Raw genomic sequence first — 25132 nt, forward strand, 5'->3', positions numbered from 1 at the left:
CTGAAAATTAGTGATAATTTAATTTTTTTCAAAGAATGAATAAATAAGGAAAGACTCAAGATAGAGTAGTACTACTGAAAAAGACTCATAATAAAATGGTGACTTAAGCAAAGTCGTGACGGCACTAAAATGTCCACTACCAGCCTCCGTAGTGGTTAATTTGTCAACATTGCCGCATGCGCACTTCAAGCATTTGCCTAGTGTGTTAACACGCTTTTGCTCTGTTCTCACGTTGGGGGAAAATTCGGATTTACAATCACATTGCAAATCTATAAAACCGATTATCCTTAGACATGGGAGGTCAGGCAAAGAGCAGTAAGAAGAACAACAAACCGAAGAGGAAAAACCATCGAACTAAAAAGGGTAATATGTACAGGACAAAGTAGTCATTTCGTTACAAGTGGACTGGATGGTACCTAACATAAGAAAATAACCTAATATATTACCTGCTTTGACTATTATGGGATTCTAGTTAGACAAAACTAACACTAAGCCTGTCACTACAGCAGATGCTGGAGGATTTGTTGATTTGTCACCTCAAGAAAGGATGAAGCTAAGAATGCACGAGAAAGCTAAGAAGAAGACATCCCAGAAATATTCAGTGGAGCAACTACTTGAGAAGGTCATGTTGTGAGCATGTTCGGGTTTGTTTATTTAAATATTACTTTACTACGGGGAATAATTTGGTCTTAACTGCATTTGTACAGACTGAAGAATACATGGACAGCTTTGACTTTGAGATGGCTGGCCTCTTCTGTCAGCGAGCCTTGGATGTGGACCCCAACAACCTGCAAGCACTTGACATGCAGGGACACATCTGCTCTGAGTTGGGAGACACACAGAAAGCCAAAGGAATATCCTATCATTTTTTATGTTGTTTTTCTTATAAATAATATTGCATTTATGTATTAATCCTAAGTCACAGAGACACAGCTCTTATATTTCTCTTTATTTTCGATATAATTCTTCTCCTTGACTAGTTTCCTCTAAGTTTTCCTTCGTGCAGTGGAGCTGAGTCCAGATGAAGGCCACAGTAAATACATGTACCTTGGACAAATCCACACCGGATTGGAGGCTGTAGGTTACTACACTAAAGGGATACAAGTACTACTGTCAACATTGGAGAAACAAGAAACAGTAAGTGAAAAGATGTTGAAAAAAAAAACAACTCAGTGAATCATGAAACAAAAAGTAAAACATTATTTTAAAATTGTGTGGTATTTTAGGCATTATTACGACCACAAGAGGGTGCTGTTTGACAATACATATTTTCTGTTCATTGTTTAAGCTCGAAAGGCCTGCCTTTTTCACTCAAAGTTCTACTGACAACAGGGTCTGTATGTTAGTCAATACACTATGAAGTGATACTAAATATGTTTGTATTACAAAAATAAAAATAAACAATTTATTCAACACCTTATCCATCCACCGTCCATCATCATTTTTGTTTATTATATTGATATTAATATTAGTTATTTAATCATATAAATGATTCTACAGTAGGTTATAAAAGAAACAGTTGATTTTTCAGTATTGAGTTGGGAGTTTATTTGTTAAACTGCTCATAACTTCTGTCCTTTCCTTTTCTCACAGGCTCAAGCTGGAGCTGCTGCAGCTGCAACAGTTGAAGATAAGGAACCGCCATCTGAAAAGGATGTCAGTGTGGCGTACTGCTCTATTGCGGAGATTTATTTAACAGATCTCTGGTACGAGCATATCCAGAAATGCTCTTGTAAAACTGACAGCCTTCCCACAGATGTAGCCGTGGATTATTTTTTTTTCTGTATCTGTTTTACAGCATGGAAGAGGGTGCTGCAGACAAGTGCCGGGAGTCTATTGAGATGGCATTAAAGTATCAGCACGACAATCCCGAGGCTCTACAGCTTATGGCCAGTTACCTGTTTAGTACAGAGAGAAACCAGGTCAGTCTGCACACACAACACACACACACACACACACACACACACACACACACACACACACACACACACACACTTCAGATGACTTATCACCACATTAAAGCAGGAATCTGCTGAGTTAATTATTCTGAGCAGATTGAAGTGTATGCCATTAATCAGTAAATGGACACTTACATTAACACTTATACACACACTCACACACAAGGATGGGTCATGCTCATAGAAATGGTAATTACTGGGCACATCGTTGAGGTCACACAGTCATCTGATGAAGAGGAAGAGATGATCCACATGTTTGACTCAGTTTATAAAAATCTGAAGATAATTTGCTGCATGGCATCGGGGATTCTGACCCCCCCCCCCCCCCAAAAAAAGTACAAAATAATAATTTGAAATGAATTTTAATGGGGAGTAGAATTGATTATTTTTAATTGGAAGGTAAAAATGAAAGTTACAATTCATGTATATGCATACAAAAATGTATATATAGTGATGTTTATGCAACTAACAAATGGAAGAAGCCACACTTGTACTATGTTTTCTTTAGCTTTAAACACAGTTCAAATGTAACAACGTGCATGTGATACCAAGTTATTTGCTTTAGTCATCAATATTGAATACAACAAACATTTAATAATTATATTCAAACATGTATATCTGCAAAAACAGTAAAAAGCATCTCTTACCTTAATGAACTGTTTGACATTTGCACCACTTGCTTTGGCCTAAGTTTTTAAATAAATATGGGATTTCTTTCGTAATTTTATAGTTCAATCATAATGTTTATGATTACTACAAAATAAGAATTCATAGCCTAGCTGCTACATTGAGAAACCTACAATTTTTACAATTGTTCCTCTTAAAGTTGCAATAAATAATATTGTGTGCATTTAGAGTGCCAAAATGTAAAGTCATCAACTTTGTATTCACTAATGAGAAAGAAAGAACTCTTCTCTTTGTGCCACAATACGCTTAATTTATCCCGCAGTACTACCTATAAACTCTAGGGGTCAGACTGGATCTAGCTTTCTAGTTTTCTAACAAATATAAATGCTTAAAATATATATATATATATATATATATATATATATATATATATATATATATATATATATATATATATATATATATATATATATATATATATATATATATATATTTTAGTAATAAGGATATATATTAAAGCAGAATTTACATGAATACATAGGTCAAATAATTCTATGGAGACTCCGATAGCCTGAAGAGGAAAGTTTCATGAGATTGCTTCTGAGCAGTGTATAATCTTTTAATTGCTGCTTTAAGCACATACACACAGACAGATGCTTTTGCTTGGAAAAGTTCATGCTTTTACACGTATGATTTTCTTTTCTGCTTAGGAGGGCAAAGAGTACCTGTTGAAAAGCGTTGGAACTTGGCTCCCAGCACAAAAGCAGAGCACATCCTCCTCCAGCACAGAGGAAGACGTGCAGGTGAGCTGCAGCGTTCCTTTTGCATTCAACACCAAAGGATCTTAGTTTTTTGTGTTATGAAACTCGAAGGGTAGTCGGCGTGTTTTCCTGTGCAAACTGATGGGATGCGAAAAGAGTCATGAAATAGAGGGGTAGTCAAAATAGAGGTTAACACATTTTTATTGATGTTTGATCTTACAAATGAAAGAAAAGTAAACTTATAAGACGGTTTGCATAGTAGTTGATAGAAAAACATTCAGAAAAGATTTCAGGTATGAACCTTTTCTTTGCCAGTTGGTTGATCTGAACACAGCACATCAACAGAGCTCCAAAGATATACATGGTAGCTTGGAATTAGAAGGTTTCCAGTAAAATCTTGTCTCGTCTTTTTGTGTCTTCAGAAAGACATCCCTCCATACGAGTCCCGCATCACCACAGCCAAACTACTCATGGAGTGTGAGGAGTACGAGGTAAAAGCGTATGTGACTGGCGGCAGGGGGGCCAGCACAGCTTTTGTGTGAATATGTGTTTTTTGTGTGTTTGTGTTCTTTTCTTTCTGCTGAATAGCGCTGAAGATGGGAAGGCTATGGCTGGTGTTTTTGCCCTCCAGAGCTTAGTGTCAATAATTGAAGAGTGGTATTTGGAAAAAGGGACCAGAGAAGGGCAGGGGGGGGGGGGTTCGTGCGCAGCCAAAGAGGGATGGGCAAAAGATGTGGAGGATAAAAAAAAAAAATCAGTAATGTTCCACTTTGATGAATCCCTGCTATATGTTTGAAATTGCATATAGTGTACTAAATCACTCAACAATTTCCTATGCAAATGTCCTTGATTCAAGCGGCTTGCTGCCTTCAGCTCAGTGCAAAAACTTTCAACAGTCATTAAGGGTTTGAAGTCATCTTCTGTGATGACTGCCACACCAACGGCGGCAATCTTCTGTTGTGATCCGGTGATTAATTTTAGTCAATCATGTTGGGTGGTTTACGGTTATTGCTTATAGGAAATGAGAGCACTTCTCACCCCCCCTTGCTTGCGCTCAGGCAGCTCGAGCTGCGGCGTTTTATATTTGGATGTATGTGTGCGGGAAATGGGCTGTCAGGTGTATCAGTAAAATGACAACGTCTCGGTCCATAGTTTTTGACATGTCGTTTGTCTTCATCGTCCGGCCGGCGTCGGTGTCATCCTGCTGGGAGGCCAGAGCTCAGCGACGCTCAGTACTTCTTCATGTCAAATATGTACACAGCCATGCATACTGGTTTGTAAACAGTCATGATCAATTTCAGCCATTTTTTTGTCTTTTCACCTTTTTTTTGCATGCACATTTTAGCTCAGTTTAGTAATAAGAGAGAGTATTTTTTTTTTTGTCTGCCTCCCTCCAGCACCTACCCAGACTGGGGTACCAGTCAAATAGTCTTTTCTTCTGAGGCGGTTCCTAACTGTGGGAAATTACCCGGAAAAATCTAAGTGGCAGCCATGATAAGAGCTGGTCGAATTCGCTAAATTGCTAAGAAACGAAGCCTCACTGCTTCCTTTTTTTCCCCTCTTTAGCTAAAAGAAACACTGGATCAGGCTGCAGGAAAGATTGATTTACTTTTTGTTTTGAGCGCATTTGGCTTATTATTATCTTTTAGTTTAGGCCATGATGGAGATAAATATGAGGACAAATGGAGGAGCTTAAGCTGCATAGATGAGTGTCTTTTATCTTCTATGGTCAATCATAGTAATGTAATAGCATTTTTTTATGATTTGTTATAAGTATATCTTTGACTTATTTGTAGAGCCGGGTGCTAAAATGAGTTGATAACTGCGGGTTGCAGAGTTTATAATTGGAGAATTTGTTCATTTTTTGTAGATTAACAATTGTAAATTGCTTTCCATTGAGCTGTGTTTAGAGGGAGAAAAAAAACCTGATTAGCAATGTAATTGCTGTCAGCCATTGACCCCAGAGTAGCATGAGGAGCCGCTAACCAAAATAACAACAAATGATAACATGCATCTCATTTATGAAGTCGGTATTTTTCATGAACTGCCCCAAAATGTTGAGCTTTCTATTTCACAGCTCAGTGGGATAACAATAAGTCTGCAGTAAAGTAGTTTATTTGTTTTGACATCCAGTGCAGTAGGTCAACTGAAAGGAAAAAAAAAAAGTCTAATACTGACAACCTGAAGGGCATATCACATCCAAGACGGTCCGACATGATGTGCAGCCGTTTATATGAAATAGGATATTTTCTATATATTGTCCAAGATATTTATCTGCTTTGATCAAACTGTAATTTCTAAGGCTTGGTGGACAGATCAGTTAATCAGAATTTAGTTGATAATCATTATAACTTTTATTCTATAAATAGTTTTTTTCTTTCAAGAATCATTCCCTAAGAAAATTTTGTTTTTTAAAGTCCTTTTTTCCTTTTTTATTTTGTTACAAAAGGACAGTTTTGCATGAACACTACTTATTTTTTCTTTTTTTTAGCAGTTCTTACTGTCTTCATTGAGCATCACTGCTTCACTTGTCACGCAGCAGACAGACAAACGGACAGGCCTGACAGCCATTAAGTAGTCCCTCAGCGTAGCTGTCACAGCAGCTGGTAGGTAGTAGCTCAGTCACCTGTCTGTCACTGTCCCTCTATTTATTTATTAAACACAGCTTTCCTTAAATGTAGCTCTCAATGTGCAGCTTGTGTTTTCGCTGTTGCTTAAAAGCTGCGTTTGCACGGACAGCTTCAGGATTTATTTACTTCAGTGCAGATGTCTCTGGTCGTGCACGTGTGCGCGCATGTGCACGTGTGTGAGCTATGGCTCGCCCTTCGCTTGTAAAGTGATTTGTCTTACTCCTGTCTATGCAGTGCGCTCCAGTAAAATGATTCTGTTAAACAGACTTGCTTGAGGATGACACACACACAAACACACACACACACCAATAAACCCGCAGAAAAAGTGCACCCGCACACAGTGGACATAATAAATGAGTTCCACTCCAAAGCACTGCTTTTCTCCCCGTAACAGTTCCTAAAATAAAAATGTAACACGCATGTGGATTAATTGTGTTTTTTTGTGCCCTACTGTTATTCATGCACCACTTTTGTGATATTTATCTCCTATTTTTTTTTTTTTACATGATTTAATGTGCTATCCGTTTTTCTCTCTTTCTGAAGTTCTCTCCCTCTTTTTTCTTATCTTTGCAAAGATCTCATTCCTGCTGTTGTTTCCAGCCTAATGCAGCTTAAGAATATCTGAACCTTTAATCACTCGCCTCTGGGCTGACCGGTGTAGTTAAGACGTTGGAGACAACACAGCAGATACGGTTGCTCACTTATCCCCGCTGCCAGATATCTCTTGTTCTATATTTGTAACTCCAGAGCCGGCGGTTAAATCCCAGACAGATAGTTCCTTGAATCTAATATCTAATGTTTGCCTCAACTTGTTTTATTTAGTGTGTGTCTGTTTGGCATCATATAAGCCAAGGTGTAGTCGTCACGCTGAACACAAGTCTGTTCCTCATCACATGCCATAAGATGTTTTTGTTTATTCATTTTTAATGGGTTATTAATTAAGGACATTATGTGTTTCAATGTATTATTGGTCTGGCTATCAATCAGTAAACTCTTTGGCAAACACATTTATACTCTCTTAATGAGACGGTCTCAATTAACCTGGCTCTGCCTCACTCTCTGCCGGCGCCGGGCCTCTTTTATGCTGCTGGAAACAAGTTGGCTTAATGAAAAGCAGGAAAGCTCCTCCGAGCAGGATAGGTGGAGGCATCAGGAAGCACTCCAGCTAATAAGGCTGCCCTAACAAGAAGCGAGCTGCGCTTGCGGTGCTCACTGTTGTGTGCAGCTCTGTGCGGCGCGCTTGAGCGTGAAGGCGGTGTTTGCGTGCACGCACAGGTGACGTGCATGTCTTTTTATTCCTGCCCTTCACCACGGGTGATTGGCTAACAGTCGCCTCCAACCTGAACTTGACAAAAATCAATATATCATCACCTGAGAGGCTCTCACACACACAGAAACACACACACACACCACAGGTCCCACATGGGAAGAGGTGGAACAAAACAAACATGCAGCCTACTTTAGTCAAGGTCTTATTTCTGTAATGGAAACCTCCCACAAACAGTTTTGCGACAAAAGGTCACCCAACTTTTAATCCCTCCGAGCCTCGAAGAAGCGCCTCTTGAGGATGGGAAGCAGGCCGTTTAACGAAGGGGAACATGGACAGTGTGTCAACGTTATCTTTGGGCTTATCATGCATCTGGCAGAGCGAGGAGGCGCTAAGGGCACCCCGGCTGTCAGCGAAATAGATTAAAGAGCTGTCGAAGACAGTGACTCCAGTCACTATTGATTGTGCGATAAGCACTCCTGAGTGCGTCTATTGACTGCCATGTCCGTTGTCTTGTTGGTATTGATGACATTGTGTATTTCACGCTGACCCCTCAGATGCTTATCAGAGCCTCTGATCACCCAGATTGATCGAGCTGCCCAGAAGATGTGCAGCCCTGTGAGAGAGAAGAGTTTGCTCATCTGTACAAATGTAGAACTGGGGAAAATGCTGAAAGGAGATGAGCTATGGATTTAAAATACTTAATGGCTTCTTGTGATTCTTCACTGATGATGTCTTAAAGATATTTGTAGAAATCTGTTTGTTGTTCTTTCATCTTTAGATGGCGGTAGATGTTCTGGAGGGTCTTCTGGAAGAAGATGATGAAGTTGTGCAGGTAAGCATGAGGCATAAACAAACCGTCTTTAAATCAATACACAATTACTTTCAGTCTTGTATTTCTATAAAACTTATCTGCCTTTTTTTCTTTTTTGTAATGGTATATTATTCAGTGTCGTTGGAGGATTTGTTTACATGCATCCTCTGACAGTGCGGAGGCTCATTCCTTTCTTTCTGTTAACAAGATTGTACAAATAATGCCAGGCAATTTACGTGCTTCTTAAAAACAAAAATACTTATGTTGAAGAAAAGTTTATTCTCTAAGCAGAAAGCTTTTAAACTATCCAAGTCATATTTCTGGGAACTCTGAATATTTAGAAAGGTCAAAGTTTTGCCTGAAAAACTGAAATAAACTTAATTTTACTTAATCTTTCTTCACATGCTTTGGCAGAAATCCTGGAACATGCATTTAAAGCAAAAAAATACATGTTTTTTTAATAGTTTGAAGCACACTGAAGCTACCAAAGTATTTTAAATACCTTTATTAACAAACCATGTTACTCTTTTTGAAAGATGGTTTTCATTGAGTTTTATTATCTTAGAATAAGCTAAATCCTCCAACATGTGGCATTTAGGCAACATTCAGGCCCAATACGACTCTTCCCCCATCCCTCCGGCTTCTCCCCTTATCCCTCCCTGATCCTGGACCTTGCAGTTTTGGTCCACACCACATGATAAACACTGGCTTAAATAGAATCATAGCTTAGAATATTAGCAATGTCATTACAAATATGCCAATAATTAAAGCTAAAGGAAAGAAAAATCTATGAAAACCATCTGAATGTATTCTGCAGAAAAGGGAAAATAGCTGTTGAGCGACTTTGCAGTACATCCCTTTGTTCTAAACGTCAAAAAGATTACACTAAGTAGGTAAAACTACAGCTGAACTTTGCCAAAGTTCTTCAGTGGCTTGAGACGGCTTTGATGCTTGGGTACTTGAGGAAATAAATCTATCAGAAGACCGATGAAACCTGAAGATTACAAAGCATAAGAGAACAATGTGCTGCTAAGATTCTGAAGACGAGGGTCTCAGATGAAGGCCTTTTGCCTTTTGGGCGCAGTACAAAAGCAGAACCCGGATCACATACGGTGTGACATCAAGGCATGGTAGAAAAGAAGAACGCTGTTTTAAAGCAGCAAACAGTGAGCTGCATACATCATTAGAGAATAGTAAGGCAAAGTTTAGAGCATTGTAAGAGGGGTGACATTTATATGCAGAAAGTCCAGGAAAACAGATGTTTACAAGCAATGGTTCAAGCCTGTAACACCTGCAAATGTGTTAGTAAAGAGTGCTGGCGGTTGTGTCTAGGGTTTATAAAGACGTGCAATATGCAGTATTCCACAAAATACATTGAATACCTTAAACTTTGGGTTTGCCTTCTCATCTGACAGGATGTGCTCGCACCAGAAACTCAGAGCAACATTTTAGTTTCCTGTACTTGAGTTGTAACCAGGCTGCTAAAAATCCCATGTCGGTGCCACGAAAACTGAAGGTGTGTCACTGAGTGTCAGGCAGAAAAGAAATCTCCCCCCCTCCCCTAAAACTCCCCCTCAGGCTCAGCCACCCACATGAGCCCCTCTGCAGACAGATTGAGAGCAGCCACCAGGGGGGCTGAACTTTGAAACTCACTTCAGATGCACAGCAGCAGCAGTCAGTCACACTGCGAGGCGACGTTGGTCAGCGTTTACTTTCTTAAACTCCCCCCCCCCTTCTTATTTCCCCTTTAATTTGTCTTTCCCGTAGATAAGTAGGAAGCCGTCTCCGACTGTTGTATCTTTGAGTTTGGATTCTTCTTATGTAACATTAAGTCGGCACAAACAACCGAGCTGAGTGCTTCGCAAATCTCATTTCAAAGTTGTTCAGTTGATCCGTGAGGCTTTTGTTCTTTCTTCAGCCGCACCATATGGGAGCTAAAGATGCGGCTTCACTTTGAAATGACAATGGCCCCAGTCATTTGATTGACAGACACTGCACCTCTTTGATTCCATGCTTCTCTGTTTGAGGTGGTAGCAGGGTAGATTTGATTCTGTGAAGTTCCTAATTAGCTAACTTGTGTTTTCGCTTTGAACGCAGATGCTCACACGATCTAGAACACATTTTTTCCAGGACCTTTTCTTAAAGACCTTTGAAGCCTCGTTACAGGTTCTGCTGGGGTTGTCATTGTTTCCATTTCCGAAGTAAAAAAAAAAAGAAAAAGATGACTTGAAGTGACCCAGTTTTGTTCTGGAAGATGTTTTACATTCAAAGAAAAGCTTCAGTGAGGGGGAAAAGAATGTCACATTGCTGGTTCTGCATCACTCCTGCAGTTATCCAGTGCTGCTGTTGTTCTGATAAGTGTGGCTGCAGGGGGTAGCCTCCCACTCAGCACGCTGAGCAACAATTCTGGATTCAACGTGGCATGCCCTGATGTGTTTGTTAGCTAAATGCTTGATTCATCAGAGGTGCAGGTCTCAACTTCCTCTGCACTCCACGAATAATGAATAAAGCTAATATTTGTTTTTTGTTTTTTTTGCTGGTTGAAGAACAGTGGGTGGGTGATCTTTGGCCTGACATGAGAGAGAAAATACACACAAACGTAGCCACACACACCTCCAAGTTTTTGAGCTGAACATGATTGTTTTGAACGGCAGAGAAGCAGCTTAAAGCGGTGTATGCGATTATGTCGATGCGAAACGGCTGACTGTAGAAATGAAGGAAAAATCAGGTTTTGGTGCATTTAACACATACGGTTAAAAATACACCACCTCTGTTTGAACTCAGCAAGGAGCAAGATTATCTCAAAATAATATATTACGTCTCGTTTTTTTCCTCTCTTTTTCCGTTCATTATTTGTTTTTCTAATGAAGGTATCAAGGTAAAGTCAGCTACTCATACTCTTTGACATGAATAAAATCCACCAGCTCAGTTTCTCTGTGACCTCTCAGAAGGGTGCACACATTGCTACTTCTTTCTTGAACAACCAATCAATGGGCGAGGAAAACAGTGCTTCTTAATGCTTACATGTAGCCTGAAATGTTCTTTGAATTTAGATTTTTAAGAGCATCCTTTTGTGTTAAGCACTAATCCATTGTTTCTGTTGCACCTTAGCAGACCTATAGGGGTTCCACTTCTTTGATTGACAGCTCCAGAAGCCTAAATGAGCTGCTTTTCCACCAGCTCATTTAATCACAGTAATTACACTCCTCACTTTAATATTTTTATAATTAGTTTTAATGATATATTTTTTCTATTGCGTTCTCATGGTCCCTCTGCCTGAAAGTATTAAATGAAAACAGATATCAATCTGACCTTTTGTTTCTTCTCATAAACTTTTTTTTTTTTGTCCCAGAAAATGTGAAGAACTCGGAGAAACAAAAAAACTTAGTCTGGCTCCAACATTTGTCAAGGGAGAAAGCTTCAGCACGAGTCCACATCCTGTTTTTTTTTTTTTTCTTTTAATACAATTTTTTGTTGGATTTGGTTTTCCTATTATATCTTTAACGCATTTTGGGATTTCGCAGGACCGTTGGTAAATCTTCCGCTGATGAGCTGCATTGACTGTGTTTGACGTACTGTAATTTATGTGTTTATTTGCATTTAGATTGAGGCGGCCACTTTTGATGATCAAGGTGATACATTCTAATACGGTCTGTTCTCCAACGGTGATTGGGTCACGACGTTCTCAGGTTGGCTCCTGATGTAAACGAGGTGTTACATATTTAATTGCGATGGTTGTCTGTTTTTAAAATATTTATAGTGTGCTCTCATAACTGTGCCAACTTTACTGTTATGGGAAAATCGGAGCGCATAATTGCATGCTCGGTACATAAAGACATGAAAAGGAAGTTGTATCTGGTCTGAGATGAGTTGACTGTAAGAACATCTTTATTTCCTGTAGGAATCATAATAAAAAAAAACTTCCCAGATTTATTTATTGGGCAGTGAGTGAGAGTATCTCTAAAAAACTAGAAATATTTGACAATTTGATGTTCTGGAGTGTTCAGGTGGTTCATTCCAAGATTCCGAGGAGGAAGAAAAATTCATTGCAATTTTTTCAATGTTTTGTAGTTTTTTCATGCTATCAACCCAGTAAGCATATAAAAACATTTCCAAGCAAATTTGAGACTTTTTTTTTTAGAAACTAAAAATTTGGACAGTTATAATGATTTAAAACTGCTGCCAGTGTTCCTAGGAATATATGTCCATGCAGATTAATCTCAAGGTCATACTGAACCACACTAGAAGAAATGACAACACATAAATGGCTGTTTTTATTCACTCAAGTATACCTCAATTTAGGGCTTTTTATCAGAATGACTTCTCTTTGTGACATAAAAAAATCATCTTTAGGACCAGCTCAAATTCTTCTTTTGTATTCACGCAAACTAGACTTGGCAGCCATTGAATATGCCCTGACCTTTGCTGAAAATCAGTTTTTTTAAAAGTTAAATCAACATCAAACGTGCTTTAAAAAGGATAAATGTGTCACTCAGACAAAATCCAGACTATGATCTGATTCAAAATCATGAGATGAGATTATAACAGCAGCGCGTACAAGAATGTTAGTTAATCCTAATGCACAAGTTTTAAAAAGGGATCAATGGACGGATCCTTCCTTTTTTTATGAATTAAAAACAACACTATAATATGTCCTACATTGTTGTTCATCAAAAATCATTTTTGCCTGATTTTAGGACTTTATTAACTTTTTTTTAAAAACTTAAAAAAGGAAAGGAAAATCCATTCAAGCATCTTTGTTCTCATGATACTGAGGACTGTTCTTTGACGGTTTTTGATGATTCTTCATAAGAATCCCTCCTCAGACAAAACAGTACTTAGAAGAAAAAGTAAGAGGGAAAAATGTATGTTACGCAAGAAAAGCAGATTATTTAAAAACCTCAAATTGAAAGGGTTACAATTTCCAACACAAACTGGGAGTGTGGGAGTAATTTTTAACTTTATTTAAAATATTCAACATTATGTTGCATGTTTTTGATTGCATACTTTTGTCCTAAAATATTAAATAACATACATATTTTTTTTATTTGTAGCCTGTGACATGAGTGTTTTTACATGACTGGGAAGCTGCACTGTATGCCTGTTATCATTGCCATTCTATAATTGTAAATGAGGACAGCACCGGCTTTGACTTTGTGTTCTCGTTTGATTCTGTTACATGTGTGCGAAACCTTTTTGAGAAAGAAAAATTGAGATTTCACACTTTGCAAGGGTCACAAATGTCTTTCTCTGTCACAGAACACTTTCTGCTACAAAGAGCACATTCACTTCGCACTTCATGTCACCTCAACCCGCCTGTCTTTCTGTGTCTCCCAGGTATGGTATCTCTCTGGCTGGGTATGCTACCTGCAGTTGGAAAAAGCAAAGGAGCAGCAAGAAACCGAGGGAAGAGAAGTGACAGAGGAGGAAAGGGAGGAATGGAAAGCTCTACAGGAGGCAGCCAGATCCTACCTGACTAATGCAAAGAAAGTAAGTTTGATCAAGATCACTTTAAAGCACTTGCATGGATTTACAGGCATCAGCATGGTCGATAAAGCTGGAACAGTGGGGGCAAAAAAAAAAAAAAAACTATTTGTCAGTCACAGATTCTGCAAGTTGTCCCGCTTAAAAAGATGAGAGAGTTCACCCCAATACATAGTGGAGGGGCTGCAGTCTGACAAAAGGTGTGGACAGGTGTCCTTTATTAACATAACGAGTTCAAACAGGTGCCATTAATACAGTTAACTAGTGGAGGAAGAAGAAGAAGAAGAGCTTCTTATTTGTTGAAGCTAAATACTTATTTTCTGCTTCATTATACAAATACATTATTTAAAAATCATTTAATTTGGTTTCTTGGACTATTTTAAATTTAACATTCTGTGTCTCTGAAGTACCAGGGATGAACGTCACAAACCTTGTACCTTTTACATGGGAACTGGTGACTGCCAAATACTTTTTGCCTCACTTTATATGTGTTTTTGTTTTGTTTTGATACACTAAAACTTTCTCTAAAACCTTCACAAAAAATGTTTCTCTCTGAGTCTCTGTCCAATCTCTGGCCAAAACATCATGGGAGGATTCTGTTGGAAAGCTTTTCTTGTAAGGAGAGTTTAAATCCGTTCACTCCATTTCCCTCCTGCTGTGAGTGTTTGTCTTTTTCCTCCTCAGCCGAGTAGCTCCACTAAATGTCTCTGCCTGTATTCTCCACCCTCCACTGGTGCTCATTGTCGGCACATTGAACATTTGTGGACCGGTGACCATCACTAGAGTGGCTTGATCACACGGAAACACGCTGAGTGAGATAAAAAAGAAATCGGGGAGAGGAAAAGCACAGTGGAGCCTCGCAGAACAGAAAAAAAACCATGCAAGAGAGCATGAACATGCAGCAACAGTAATAAACACACTTAACTACATAACATGCAAGGGGTTTTATAGCTGATGTTGGCTTAAAGTTTGAGTTGTAAAATAAGTTTTAAGTTTAAAGTTGTTTTTTAATAATTATTCATGATCCACAAATGAACTATGTTGTTGCATATAGGTTTTGTAGTTTTTAAAAAAAATTACTTTTATAAGATTTAAAGACTTAGTTTTAATGGAAAATAATTAGTAGGAAGTGGTAAAATAAGAAATGTATCCTTCCACTTGTATTTTGTTTATGTGTTATGTACGACGGAGTTTTAGGGCCACGGTGAGGAAAAAAAATTCTGGCCAACGTGGCGAGATTAAAGTCGTCATGTCGACTTTAATCTCGCCATGACGAGAAAAAACTCGACACAAAGTTTCGACAAAAAAAACTCGTCTTGTCGAGATAAAAGTCGAAATAAAGTTTCGAGATTAAAGTCGCAATGTTGCGCGCGAGAGAGAAAAAAACTCGTAAATTTACGAGATTATTGTGGAAGTGAGAATGCAGAGCAGCAGGTGAACGCCGTGCAGCAGCAGATCAGACCGACTAAACTTTGTTGAACAGGTGAGCTGAATGTTTATTGATAACGTTCCAAATGTCTGGAAGCTCATTTGTTTGATTTACAAGTTATTAAAGTTTTATTTATTGATGGTTGGTTTGCAGGATCTCTGCCTCCATACTCTGCAGCCCGATGATGAAGCCATCGGTGTCCCTGCAGCTGTTTGCTTGAATCCTTTCTTCCTCCACCAAAGACCAGATCTCTGTTTGTGTGATGCTTCCGTCTGAGGAGGAGAAGCACTTTTTGCCTTTTTCAACGTTGTAATGCTAATATAACAGGCTATTTTCATTCATCTTTGTTTTTTAATGATCAAACGGGTCGCTTCATCTGCAGGAGGGGGCGTATGTAACACTGTTTACTTCCGCATTGGTGATCGGATGACAGATTCGTGACGCAATGTGACAGATGAACTTCAGGTTATGTGAATGAAAAGGAGAATAAAGGCTGCAGCGATCCTCTACACCCAAAGGTGTCTCTGAGCTCCTTATTTTACAAATACCCGGAAAGACGGCTCCACTAACAATAATCTGATTTTGAGTCGCCAAAAGGTTCAGAATCTCTTTCTGGTGGCCATAAAACTCTGTCGTAAACTCTTAAATACAAAGCCACTAGCTCACTAACATTAGCCATAACACTGAATACTCCTAAAAGACTCAGCTTCACTGCTCTCGCGCAACATTGCGACTTTAATCTCGAAACTTTATTTCGACTTTTATCTCGACACGACGAGTTTTTTCTCGAAACTTTGTGTCGAGTTTTTTCTCGTCATGACGAGATTAAAGTCGACATGACGACTTTAATCTCGTCATGTTGGCCAGAATTTTTTTTCCTCACCGTGGCCCTAAAACTCCGTCGTAGTTATGTTATGGATCATTTGCTGAAATATTTCTATTTCTACACTTTTACCCTTTTTATTTTTTTCAATTTTACACTTAGTTTGTTCACGATCACCCTTAACAACTGTTTCTTTTATTGCTCACATTTGGTAATGCTGTCTCAATTTAAAGTAAAATAAATTACAGAAAATGTAATAAAAAATTGTTAAGTAGAGGGCACCAGATAGTAAAAAGTCAGGTCATGCTAAGTCAGTGCTTCTCAATAATTTTTTGCCAAGACGCCCCCTTGGAAAAAGAAAATGCCCCCCCCCCCCCCACACACACACCTGCGTGGTGACAATATATTACGTTAGTATCTATAAAAATTGTGTAAATATACCGAAAATTGTATCTTTTAACATAAAAAAAAAGCACAGATATGACTTTTGTTCCAGCTCATTCCTGGCCTCTTAAAACGCTTTCAAAAAGCATCTTTATTGCAAACTCAGTTTCATATGAAGACCTGTTGGCAAATCTGTCATCATAGTAGTAATAAAGAATTAATGAAGAAAAACCTCATGTTTCTGACCTAGAAAAATAAACTGCATCCCCTTCCGGAATCCGTTTTTTTAGGAGTTTTTCCTTACCGCGAAGGGAGGTCTAAGGGCAGGGATGCCAGTATAGCTCAGTCTGTTTAGTTAGTTCAATTTAGTATTATCCTATTGAATTCTACGTATTCATGATCCTTTTGATTTTATGTTTGACTTTTCAATTACCTATACGAAGCCCATCGAGACGACTGTTGTTGTAAATTTGGGCTATACAAATAAAATTGAATTGAATTGAATTGAAATTGCTGCCCTGTGTTAATATATTTTTATAAAACAACTCTGGGATCCTGGAATGACTTTGTGCATTTTATTTTATTTTTCTTATTTTTTGACAACTAAACTGGCTGCATGCTGCCCCTGTGGCATGTTTGACCTATTGCAATAAGATTTAAAGTCCGACAAACTAAGTTCATGTTGTTGCAACTGTGGCAAAACCTTAATCTGACAAAACAGCAAAAATGGGTTTAGATCTTACTTGCTGTAAAAACATAAATCAATAACTTAGAAACCCAAAGGCATGATGTACGGCACTTTTTGATCTTTATGTTCTTTTATCACCTACAGCGAATTTACCAGAAATCGGTACTGTGCATCAAAAGTGTGTAAATATCAGAAAAATAGAATTGAATTCTATTTTTCGTTCCCTCCTTTCAGTCTGTCACTTCCTCTCCCCTCTCTCACACAAACCAGCACTTATACACACACAGAGTGATGTGTTTCATTCCTTCTGTCATTCTGTCAGGGAGTAATGCCTCCATGGAGCATTGATTCATGTTAGTCTAAAATTCAATAGGCTTGTAAATCAGACAGCACAGACTGAAGGAGGGCAGCCCCCCCCCCCCCCCCCCCCTTATTTACTTTCCTCTTCTTTTCACCTCCCCACCCTGAACACTGCCTCTTTCCTCCTCTGCCACACCATCAGCTTCAGGGGGACAAAAATCGGGGCAATATATTGATATTTGCCCTACTGTCCAGCAGTGTATTGACAGGGCCATCTAACCAGCGTCCACCGAGCAACCTAGAAGACAAACTCCAGGTGGGCTCATAACTGCTGTGACTTTTAGAGTGGAAGAACCTTGTGAATACAGATTTGAGGTCCCGCTTTTGTGGTAAAAGTTAATAAAACAAAACAAAATAAGGAAAAAAAAATGCAATAAGAAATGGTGTGAATGAAGTTCTTGCTCGAAGAATACAAAGAGTCTAGAAAAGGTGAAGGAATTGGGCGGCGCGTCAGAGCGTGACAGGTAAACACTATTGCAGTTTCTTTGGAGAGTGAATAAAGCAACATGCACAGAATAATGTGAAAGGTAAAGGCACAAAGACCTTGAAAAGGCTAGACGGAATGAGTGGAGAATGCAGACACGCTGATGCTTTTCATTCCGCAGCTTTGCTTCCTGTTTATGCGTGCACATCTGTCCAGTGAGCGGTGAAGATTTTCCCTTCGTTTGAAGTGGAGTTTTGTTTCGGAGCATCGCTGTGTTGGTGAATTATTGAAGAAGAGTCAGTTTGCAAGTTAAATCGGGCTTCAACATGGAAATGAGGCCTCAGAGCCCAGCAGCTTGTTTTGGCACTAGTCCACGTCTCTCATTATGACTTTATTTAGAAAGTCACTGTGTCTGTGTGTGCGTGCACAGTTGTCTGTTGTAAGAGAAAAGGACACACAGGTAAGCGTAGGCTCATGTTGGGCAGATGCACATATTTGAGCATGATTAAGTATGTTCGGGAAATTGCTTTGGAGTCGTTTTTGTTTATTACGTGCTCACACCTGTGCACAAGCTGCTTTCAAGTGACGGCTCTCCAGAGGTGTGATGGGAAAGAATAAATGTATCAGGAGACAAGAAATAAAAAAAAAAGTATACAAGATGACCAAGAGGGAAAGTTGGAGAATAAATAAAAGGGGTGAGCAAGGGGAGGGGGGGGGGGGGGGTGAAGAAAGGGAACAAATTGGATGCAGGGTAGGAGTGTGCATGTGTGGGTGCAGAAGGTGTAGCTTGTGAATAGTGTCAAGAGTAAAATCAATAGTAAACCGGACGTGAAATGGAATTTGAGTCTCAGCCAGATTGGGTGCGATTTGCAGTGTATGCACAGAGGGCATTGTTATGTGTGTGTGGGAGTCTGTGTGTACCGGTATGTGTGCGGAAAGGCAACTTGAGTAAAGAGAGGTCAAAACGTTAGTATTTGAAGTGGCTGAAAGAGGATCCCATGAGCACAGGCTGTGGGTAATGTTAGGCGCATGGTGTGCTACTCATGTAATTTTAATGCCTTCCCTTACAACTGGAAGATCGGGATGTTTGGATGTGTGTGTGTGTGTGTGTGTGTGAGAGAAAGAAAGAGTTTGTGGTCAGCCCTCTTGAGAATTGCAGTGACCATGCACTGTTCACACTTCAGAGGTTCTAATTTCAGCCGATGTCACTGCCTCGTAAGTGGAAAAGTTTTTTTGACAGTCACGTTAAAAGATAGAAATTGTTTTCAACTTAATCGTGTAATTACGATCCTCTGAAGACGTGCGATGCGGGAGTTTTTATGTAGTCTGGAAAAAAGGGGTTACAGGGTAAGTTTAGAGGAGGCCATTATTCTGGCACTATTCTGTCACAATGTAAGACAAGTGTGCGCGCGAGCAAGCACAGGCATATAGATGAGAGCAAGAAGACAGATCTATCTCTTTGACAGGAAGGTCGTGTGGTGAGTGCCAGCCAAAGAAAGAGAGCAGAAAAAGAAAAAGCTTGCCAGAGGGAAAAGCGCTTATGAGACGAGCAGGGAGAATGACTGATTTAACAAACGAAATAAAAGAAAAGGTGAAATGAAAGAGAAGCACAGGTGTGGAGCAGAGAGGGGAACAAAGGTTCTGTGATTAGGCTTTTACCGCGTAGTCAGCCTGTCTTTTTATCAGCTTGATGAGCAGCAAAAAATGTATCATCCTCAAATGTTACGTAAGGAGAACATTAGAGTACTTTTATTATTAGAGGTTTTGTTTTCTTTTGTCTGCTCTAAAATACTGGGGGGAAAAAACCCATCGCAGGTGCTTCAAAGAAAGTTCATTGATCAGATTTCATTTATCAGAACTTTTATCAACTGCTTCGCCGCCCACTCTTATCTTTTATTTCCTATTTATGTGTATTGTTTGTGTGTCAAACTCCAAAAGCAAGAAGAAGGTGCCTTCCAGCAGCTACGCAGTGGCCGCAAACGCTTTGAGGCTTTATTCCCATCCCAGATCACCATTGTGAACTTGAAGGGAACATTATTCAGCTTTGTATGAAATTCCTCAGGTCTATTCAATGCCGTCACTGTCATTACCATGAATTCCATTTGCCAGCTCTTCTCTGTAGATGTATTTTTTCATCCCAAGTGCTGTCAAGTGGATTCATGCCACATCTTGTCACTAAATATCTGAAATTGTGGAGCCAAGAGACAAGCTCCAAGTTTCGAGTTCTTTTTAAAGTTTAAAGGATTAAATACTTCTAAAGTGAGACTTTTCTGGCATTGAGCTTTAAAGCAAACTATAAAGCATTTTTTTATTTTAGTATTAAAAAAAACCCCAAAACTCTTGCATTGTGTCTTTTTTAGTATTTCTGCTTTATAGCAATAATTCCTGTGAAGAATAACAGACTATGTGTTTACACTCTCAGCAATGTTGAGCAGTATTTTGTCAGTTTTTGCTGAAAACTTTGTGACATTTAAGAACGTTAACCACCTGTTGAATATCATAGAGATTTTTACATCAGGTTTGTTTCTGGTTATCTTCCCAAGCATTTCCTAGTAAGTTGAGAAAAATCCGAGTGCATGAATATTAAAAAAGAACAGATTATCATTCGTTCTCTGTTGTTGGTGTTTGCTTATCTTAACTTTATAATTCTGAATTCAGAACTATATTTAGTCTCCACATCTCTATAGGTGTTGCAGGTTTGTCTGTATGTATATCCATAAAAAAAAACCCACAATGTTTTATCTCAGATGAAGCAGCACATGGGGCATGATAAATTCCATCACCTTCCAAATGTTGCAGTTCCTCAAACAACGTCTGCATACTGGTTCAAAGCGGAAAACATTTCCATGGACTCCTACGCCAAATCCAATTTTACATAAGAAAAATAATAAAATTAGAAAATCCATCCACACCCTGATGGTTATTTCCCTATTTTCTAATCATGACATCAAGACTTCACAATTTGTTCCACCCACTTCAATTCTCATTCTGGTCCTGTGCATGATGTCAGATTATTGGTTGGTGGTTTTAATAAAGCTAAAATGTTTAAAGCAGAGTCGATCCAGCATAAAATAATGTGTTTTCAAATAGAAACCATTCTAATAAATCAGTGGGTCTTCCTACTTCCAATGTGTCCATATCCCAGAAGGATTGCAAAATCAATGCTTTGGACAATCTGCTCCACCTTTTCTTTTCTTTATTTTTTTAGTGAGCCATGGCTAAGATACTGTACTTCACAGAGGATCTAATTTAAATATACAAAATGATTTAGCAGTTAAAGCAGTATGAAATCACATAAACTCTATAATAAGTAAAACATGTTTCATAAACTGGTTTATTAAATGACCATATTTACTCAAAGGTGATAAATCAGACTTATTTGAAAAACAAAAGGATCAAATTACACAATGCATGATAAATGTTCACACAGTGATTCATGGAGGTTCTTTTTATTTTTTCAATTTTTTGAAGCTCTCCCAGTGTGTAACCATTCAAACGATGACAAGCTTCCCTGTTTCTTGGAGACAAGATGAACTCCATCATCTTAACGGCTGTGTGTTTGTTCTTTTTCCACAATAAAACCCGTTCTCCTATTCTTTATTGTTCATTCTATAAGTTTAACTCTGTTTAATATTCATCTTTTGCTCTTCAGCTAAGTACCACTTCTTCTATTTTTTTGTGCAAAAGTGTTTCATTCATATTTTGAAGCAGCTGAAGTCAAATTCTTGACTCTTGGTTCCTGGATATTCTCTAGCATTTGTATATAAATATGTCATATTGAAGTAGTTCAGTCTCGCTGATAGTGAGAGGCAGAGTCCAGCATTACTATTCACAGAACCCAGCCACTGTAGCAACAAAAGGAAAGCAAGCAGACACCAAGAGCAGATGTGTCCGTGCACCTCTGCATGTTCCACCGTGTGTGGGACTCATTACAGCCGTGGTCAAGTGTTCTTTGGGCCGTGACTTAGGGCTTGAAAGTGGAGCAAAGCGGACCATGAAAAAGTTTTATGATCAACCCCCCCCCGACCTCCTCCAAGGCTCCGTGAGCCATGAAAGTGAGAAGAGAAAACAGGCCGCTTTAAATGAGAAATGCTTGTGTCTTTTGGAAGCAATGCTGATCTCAGCTGCACTCATCGCAGAATGCGTAAAGAATAGCCACTATTTGTTAAACTAGCGGGAAGTATCGTAGTGAGTAATCACATTGTGCTCCGTAGACACAATGTGCTATTGATCTGTTGAAGGTATCACCTCCTACAAACACAATTTCCAAGAAGCATGCGGTGCATGTGTTTACGAACATTCTCTGCATCTATTTCATTATTTCTTTCATACAAAAGGCATGCTCTCCTCTTACCCGACACTGTGAAGCGAAGCCTTTCTGAGGATCCAGGCAGAAGCTATTCTAAAGCAGCTCTGAATTTCTGAAGCACCGAATCCAGATGCACATCACCTGGTGCTTTCAGAGTGACACAAGTCTAATGAAAAGCTTGCTGGTTCTCCAATGAGTCTGGCAGAGCCTGGTGTTACATGACCCTGCGCTTTTGCCCGGGTCAGGCTCTGCATGCCTAAAATCTAACCTGCAGAGACCACATCCACTCCTGTAAACACATTTTAACACTCCAAATGAGTTCCCATGGGGCTGCATGTCTCCTGTCAGGACCTGCTGTTGCTTAGAGACTGGTCCTCAGGCAACGCAGTCACAGTCACTTTCCTGACCTCGCTACACTTTCGGAAAGAATGATGGCACCTTGCTGCTTATTCTCCATAAACCACAGCAGCTACTTAACGGTATATATAGCAGACTAACTGGAATAATCTTCTGCAGGTCGGGGTAAAATAAATTCACTCTCAATCTTTGTGCAGTCTCCAGAGAGAGATGCTAAAATTTAAATAGCTGTATTTGTGTCCCATACTCTGTGTATTACATTTGCACGCAAACAGAAATGTTCCTGTCTTCAGTGTTAGCACCAGTGGTTTTATCACCCTGCTTTACTATGAGCTCAGTAATTACAAACAAGCAGGGAATTTTGCTGAGATAAATCAGCTGGCAGCTTTGGGAACAGTTTTTTTTTTTAATCTCCTGCTTTTACTGCATATTTCACAGTGATAATTCTGATTTTTGTGTGTGTGTGAGAGAGTAGTTCTATGTGCTCCGGGATACATTTCTCTGCATATGTGTTTTGCAACACCAAGTGGAAGATAAATGATCTTTTTTTTTTGTCTTATGCCGCTCATCTCATGCATCAAATGTGCTGATTTGCTGAATGAAAGGCTGAAAGTGTTTGGCAGCACTTTGAGAGCTGCTACAGCCTCTTTGTCACGAAGCAGAAACTGTTAAGTTATTTTAAGAAAGCCGAGCAGCACTCGTGCAGCTTCAAACCTCAGGTCTGCTCTCTTCACTGAACTCCAAACTCTTTGTGAATGCCGTTCTGTTCACTTCAGTGACACAAAGAGAAGAGCTACTGCTGAGAACTTTTCAGTATCCATACTTTATATTGCCTTACTTTTTCTCACTCCAATTATTGGTCACAGCATTTTTTGCTGAAAAAAAATCCAGCTTCTAATAAAATTTACATGTTCCCCCCTACAGTGTTTTTGAGCCTGATTTAGACTTACACCATCTGCTTTGTCTTTTTTTTTTTTTCCCATCTCATCCTCAGCTGTACAGTAAGCTGCGATGTGATGATAAGCCGATGTTGGAGCACACTGAGCAGCTGCTGGCTGAACTAGGAGGAGATATGGAGCCACAGGAAGGAGATGAAGCCTTGGATGATGACTACGAGCCCTGCAGTGATGAGGATGAGAACAATGATGCAGAAGCTCCCATGGAGCACTGAACTCACCACCTCGCCTCTTCTTATCTGTTTTCCCATCACACCTTCCAGCAGATTTTGTATGCTATCTACAGTGCCTTTCTAAATGTATTTTTTCCTTTCTTGCCACCTTATCAAAGATTAAACCGATATACACAAGTGTGGAATTAAAAGCTGCAGTCAGTCTTTCAGTCAAGTTTCTAAATGCTTTTTGATAAACAAGTGCGTACCTGAGTGATGCTTCCTCTAATCTCCTTGAAAGATAGATACAAGTGAAAGTTTTAAAGCTTTAATTCTCATCAGCAGCAAAACACCTTTGAATGATTTCACCTCTCACCCACGCATGGTTTCAACACACACGCACATGCGTGGGCGCGCACAAGCACAAAAACCGCAAAAGAAGCACATTAATGACCCTATTTGGTTCTGACAACCGCAGCATTTGTATTTTTCAAACTCAACAAGTGAAGCATCTCATTCATCTGTTTTAAAATGTACAACTGGGAAGTTTTTATGTGCTTTACATGTCATTTTTAGTGCTGAAGGTTTAAGTTCAGTGTTTTTATTGTGATGTTTCACAGTATATGTTCCAGCTTCATTTTCTCTGCTGACTCACTGCGCTGAAAAAACAGAGATTTGACATTTACTTATGCAGAGTGTCTCTCTGCTCGACTGTTCAAGTGACTTGCATAAAGCCTCTCTGAATGCAGGAACGGGCAGCAGTCTTTTTAAATGAGTTTTCAAGTAGCTCTCTTAGCATTCGCTTGCCGTTATGGACATGAAAGCACGGGTTCGTGTAACGGCGTGGCACAATAACAGACAACACTGTCAGCTCTCTCGTTTTTTTACATTTCTGCATCCAGGTGAGGAGTTTGTATATCAAAGGATTGAACTATTGGGAAGGATTTTTGAGTGTCTCAACAGAGACTCAACTGTGTTTTTTTTCTGTTTTTACTTTTGTGGTAAGAACACAGTTACAGCATATCAGTTTATTGGTTAATTTTACTTTTATAAATGAAATTAGTTGAAATCTGAACAACAGACAGCTATGCAAGTCCAGGAGGAATAATATTTAAATTACAGTTTGTTTTTTTCAATCATCCATCATAACTTCAGTAGGTTTTTATTTCAAGCTTAGACACTTAAACGATATCTATGTTATGGAGTAAATAAACATTATATTCTAAGATTGAAAAAAAGTTTAGTGGAACATGTCAGATCTCCACAGTAGATTTTATTTCAAGGTCTTAATAATTAAAGAACTGTTCATAAAGCAATGTGAAAGTAAAAAAAATAAAGAACATGTTGGGATTTTCTAAACTTAAAAGCTGTCTATTCATTTCTCTTAGAAAGAGGTAACCAGTGTCCAGTTTGAATCTGTTTTAAGCTGCTATTTTTATTCTCTAAATGTCCTTCTACTATTTCTATTATTTTTCCATTAAAAAATCCTGTAAGAAAAGTTTGAAAAGTTTTACAGCCTTTGTTAAAGTCTGAATTTAGCTGTTCAAAAGCTAAAAAAAACGTATATTTCTTAAAATACAGACACAAATAATAAAGGCCACATTTTTTTTAGCAGTTCTGACAATAAGGTGAACTTTCTAAGTCAACAGAAAAAAATCAACTAGCGTTGATAATTATTAGATAATTATTAACAATTATCTCCCGCAGAA

At 38.9% G+C, this 25132-nt stretch overlaps 1 protein-coding gene across 3 annotated transcripts; it reads left to right on the plus strand.

The window, feature by feature from the left end:
• The first annotated feature begins 177 nt into the window (after positions 1 to 177).
• On the plus strand, positions 178 to 24783 carry LOC101165000 (probable assembly chaperone of rpl4). 3 transcript variants are annotated; one of them, XM_023964243.1, is made up of 11 exons: positions 178 to 363; positions 507 to 622; positions 708 to 854; positions 991 to 1137; positions 1594 to 1706; positions 1799 to 1922; positions 3296 to 3388; positions 3769 to 3837; positions 8025 to 8078; positions 13395 to 13547; positions 23310 to 24783. In XM_023964243.1, exons 1-11 carry the CDS (start codon positions 294 to 296, stop codon positions 23484 to 23486), a joined length of 1263 nt encoding a protein of 420 aa, XP_023820011.1. In that variant the 5' UTR covers positions 178 to 293; the 3' UTR covers positions 23487 to 24783. The 3 variants fall into 3 exon arrangements, with proteins under 3 accessions (XP_023820011.1, XP_023820012.1, XP_023820013.1); XM_023964244.1 differs by having other exon boundaries at positions 510 to 622; XM_023964245.1 differs by lacking the exon at positions 178 to 363 and adding an exon at positions 394 to 412.
• Positions 24784 to 25132: the final 349 nt, after the last annotated feature.

This window comes from Oryzias latipes, chromosome 16 (assembly GCF_002234675.1).
Source record: "Oryzias latipes chromosome 16, ASM223467v1".
Lineage (NCBI taxonomy): Eukaryota > Metazoa > Chordata > Actinopteri > Beloniformes > Adrianichthyidae > Oryzias > Oryzias latipes.

Bases quoted from the DNA above. Each gene is read 5' to 3' on its own strand.
- LOC101165000 (XM_023964243.1), top strand. From the start codon at position 294: ATGGGAGGTCAGGCAAAGAGCAGTAAGAAGAACAACAAACCGAAGAGG. The intron at 3,389-3,768 runs GTGAGCTGCAGC...TTGTGTCTTCAG, and splicing joins GCACAGAGGAAGACGTGCAG to AAAGACATCCCTCCATACGA. The intron at 3,838-8,024 runs GTAAAAGCGTAT...TTTCATCTTTAG, and splicing joins TGGAGTGTGAGGAGTACGAG to ATGGCGGTAGATGTTCTGGA.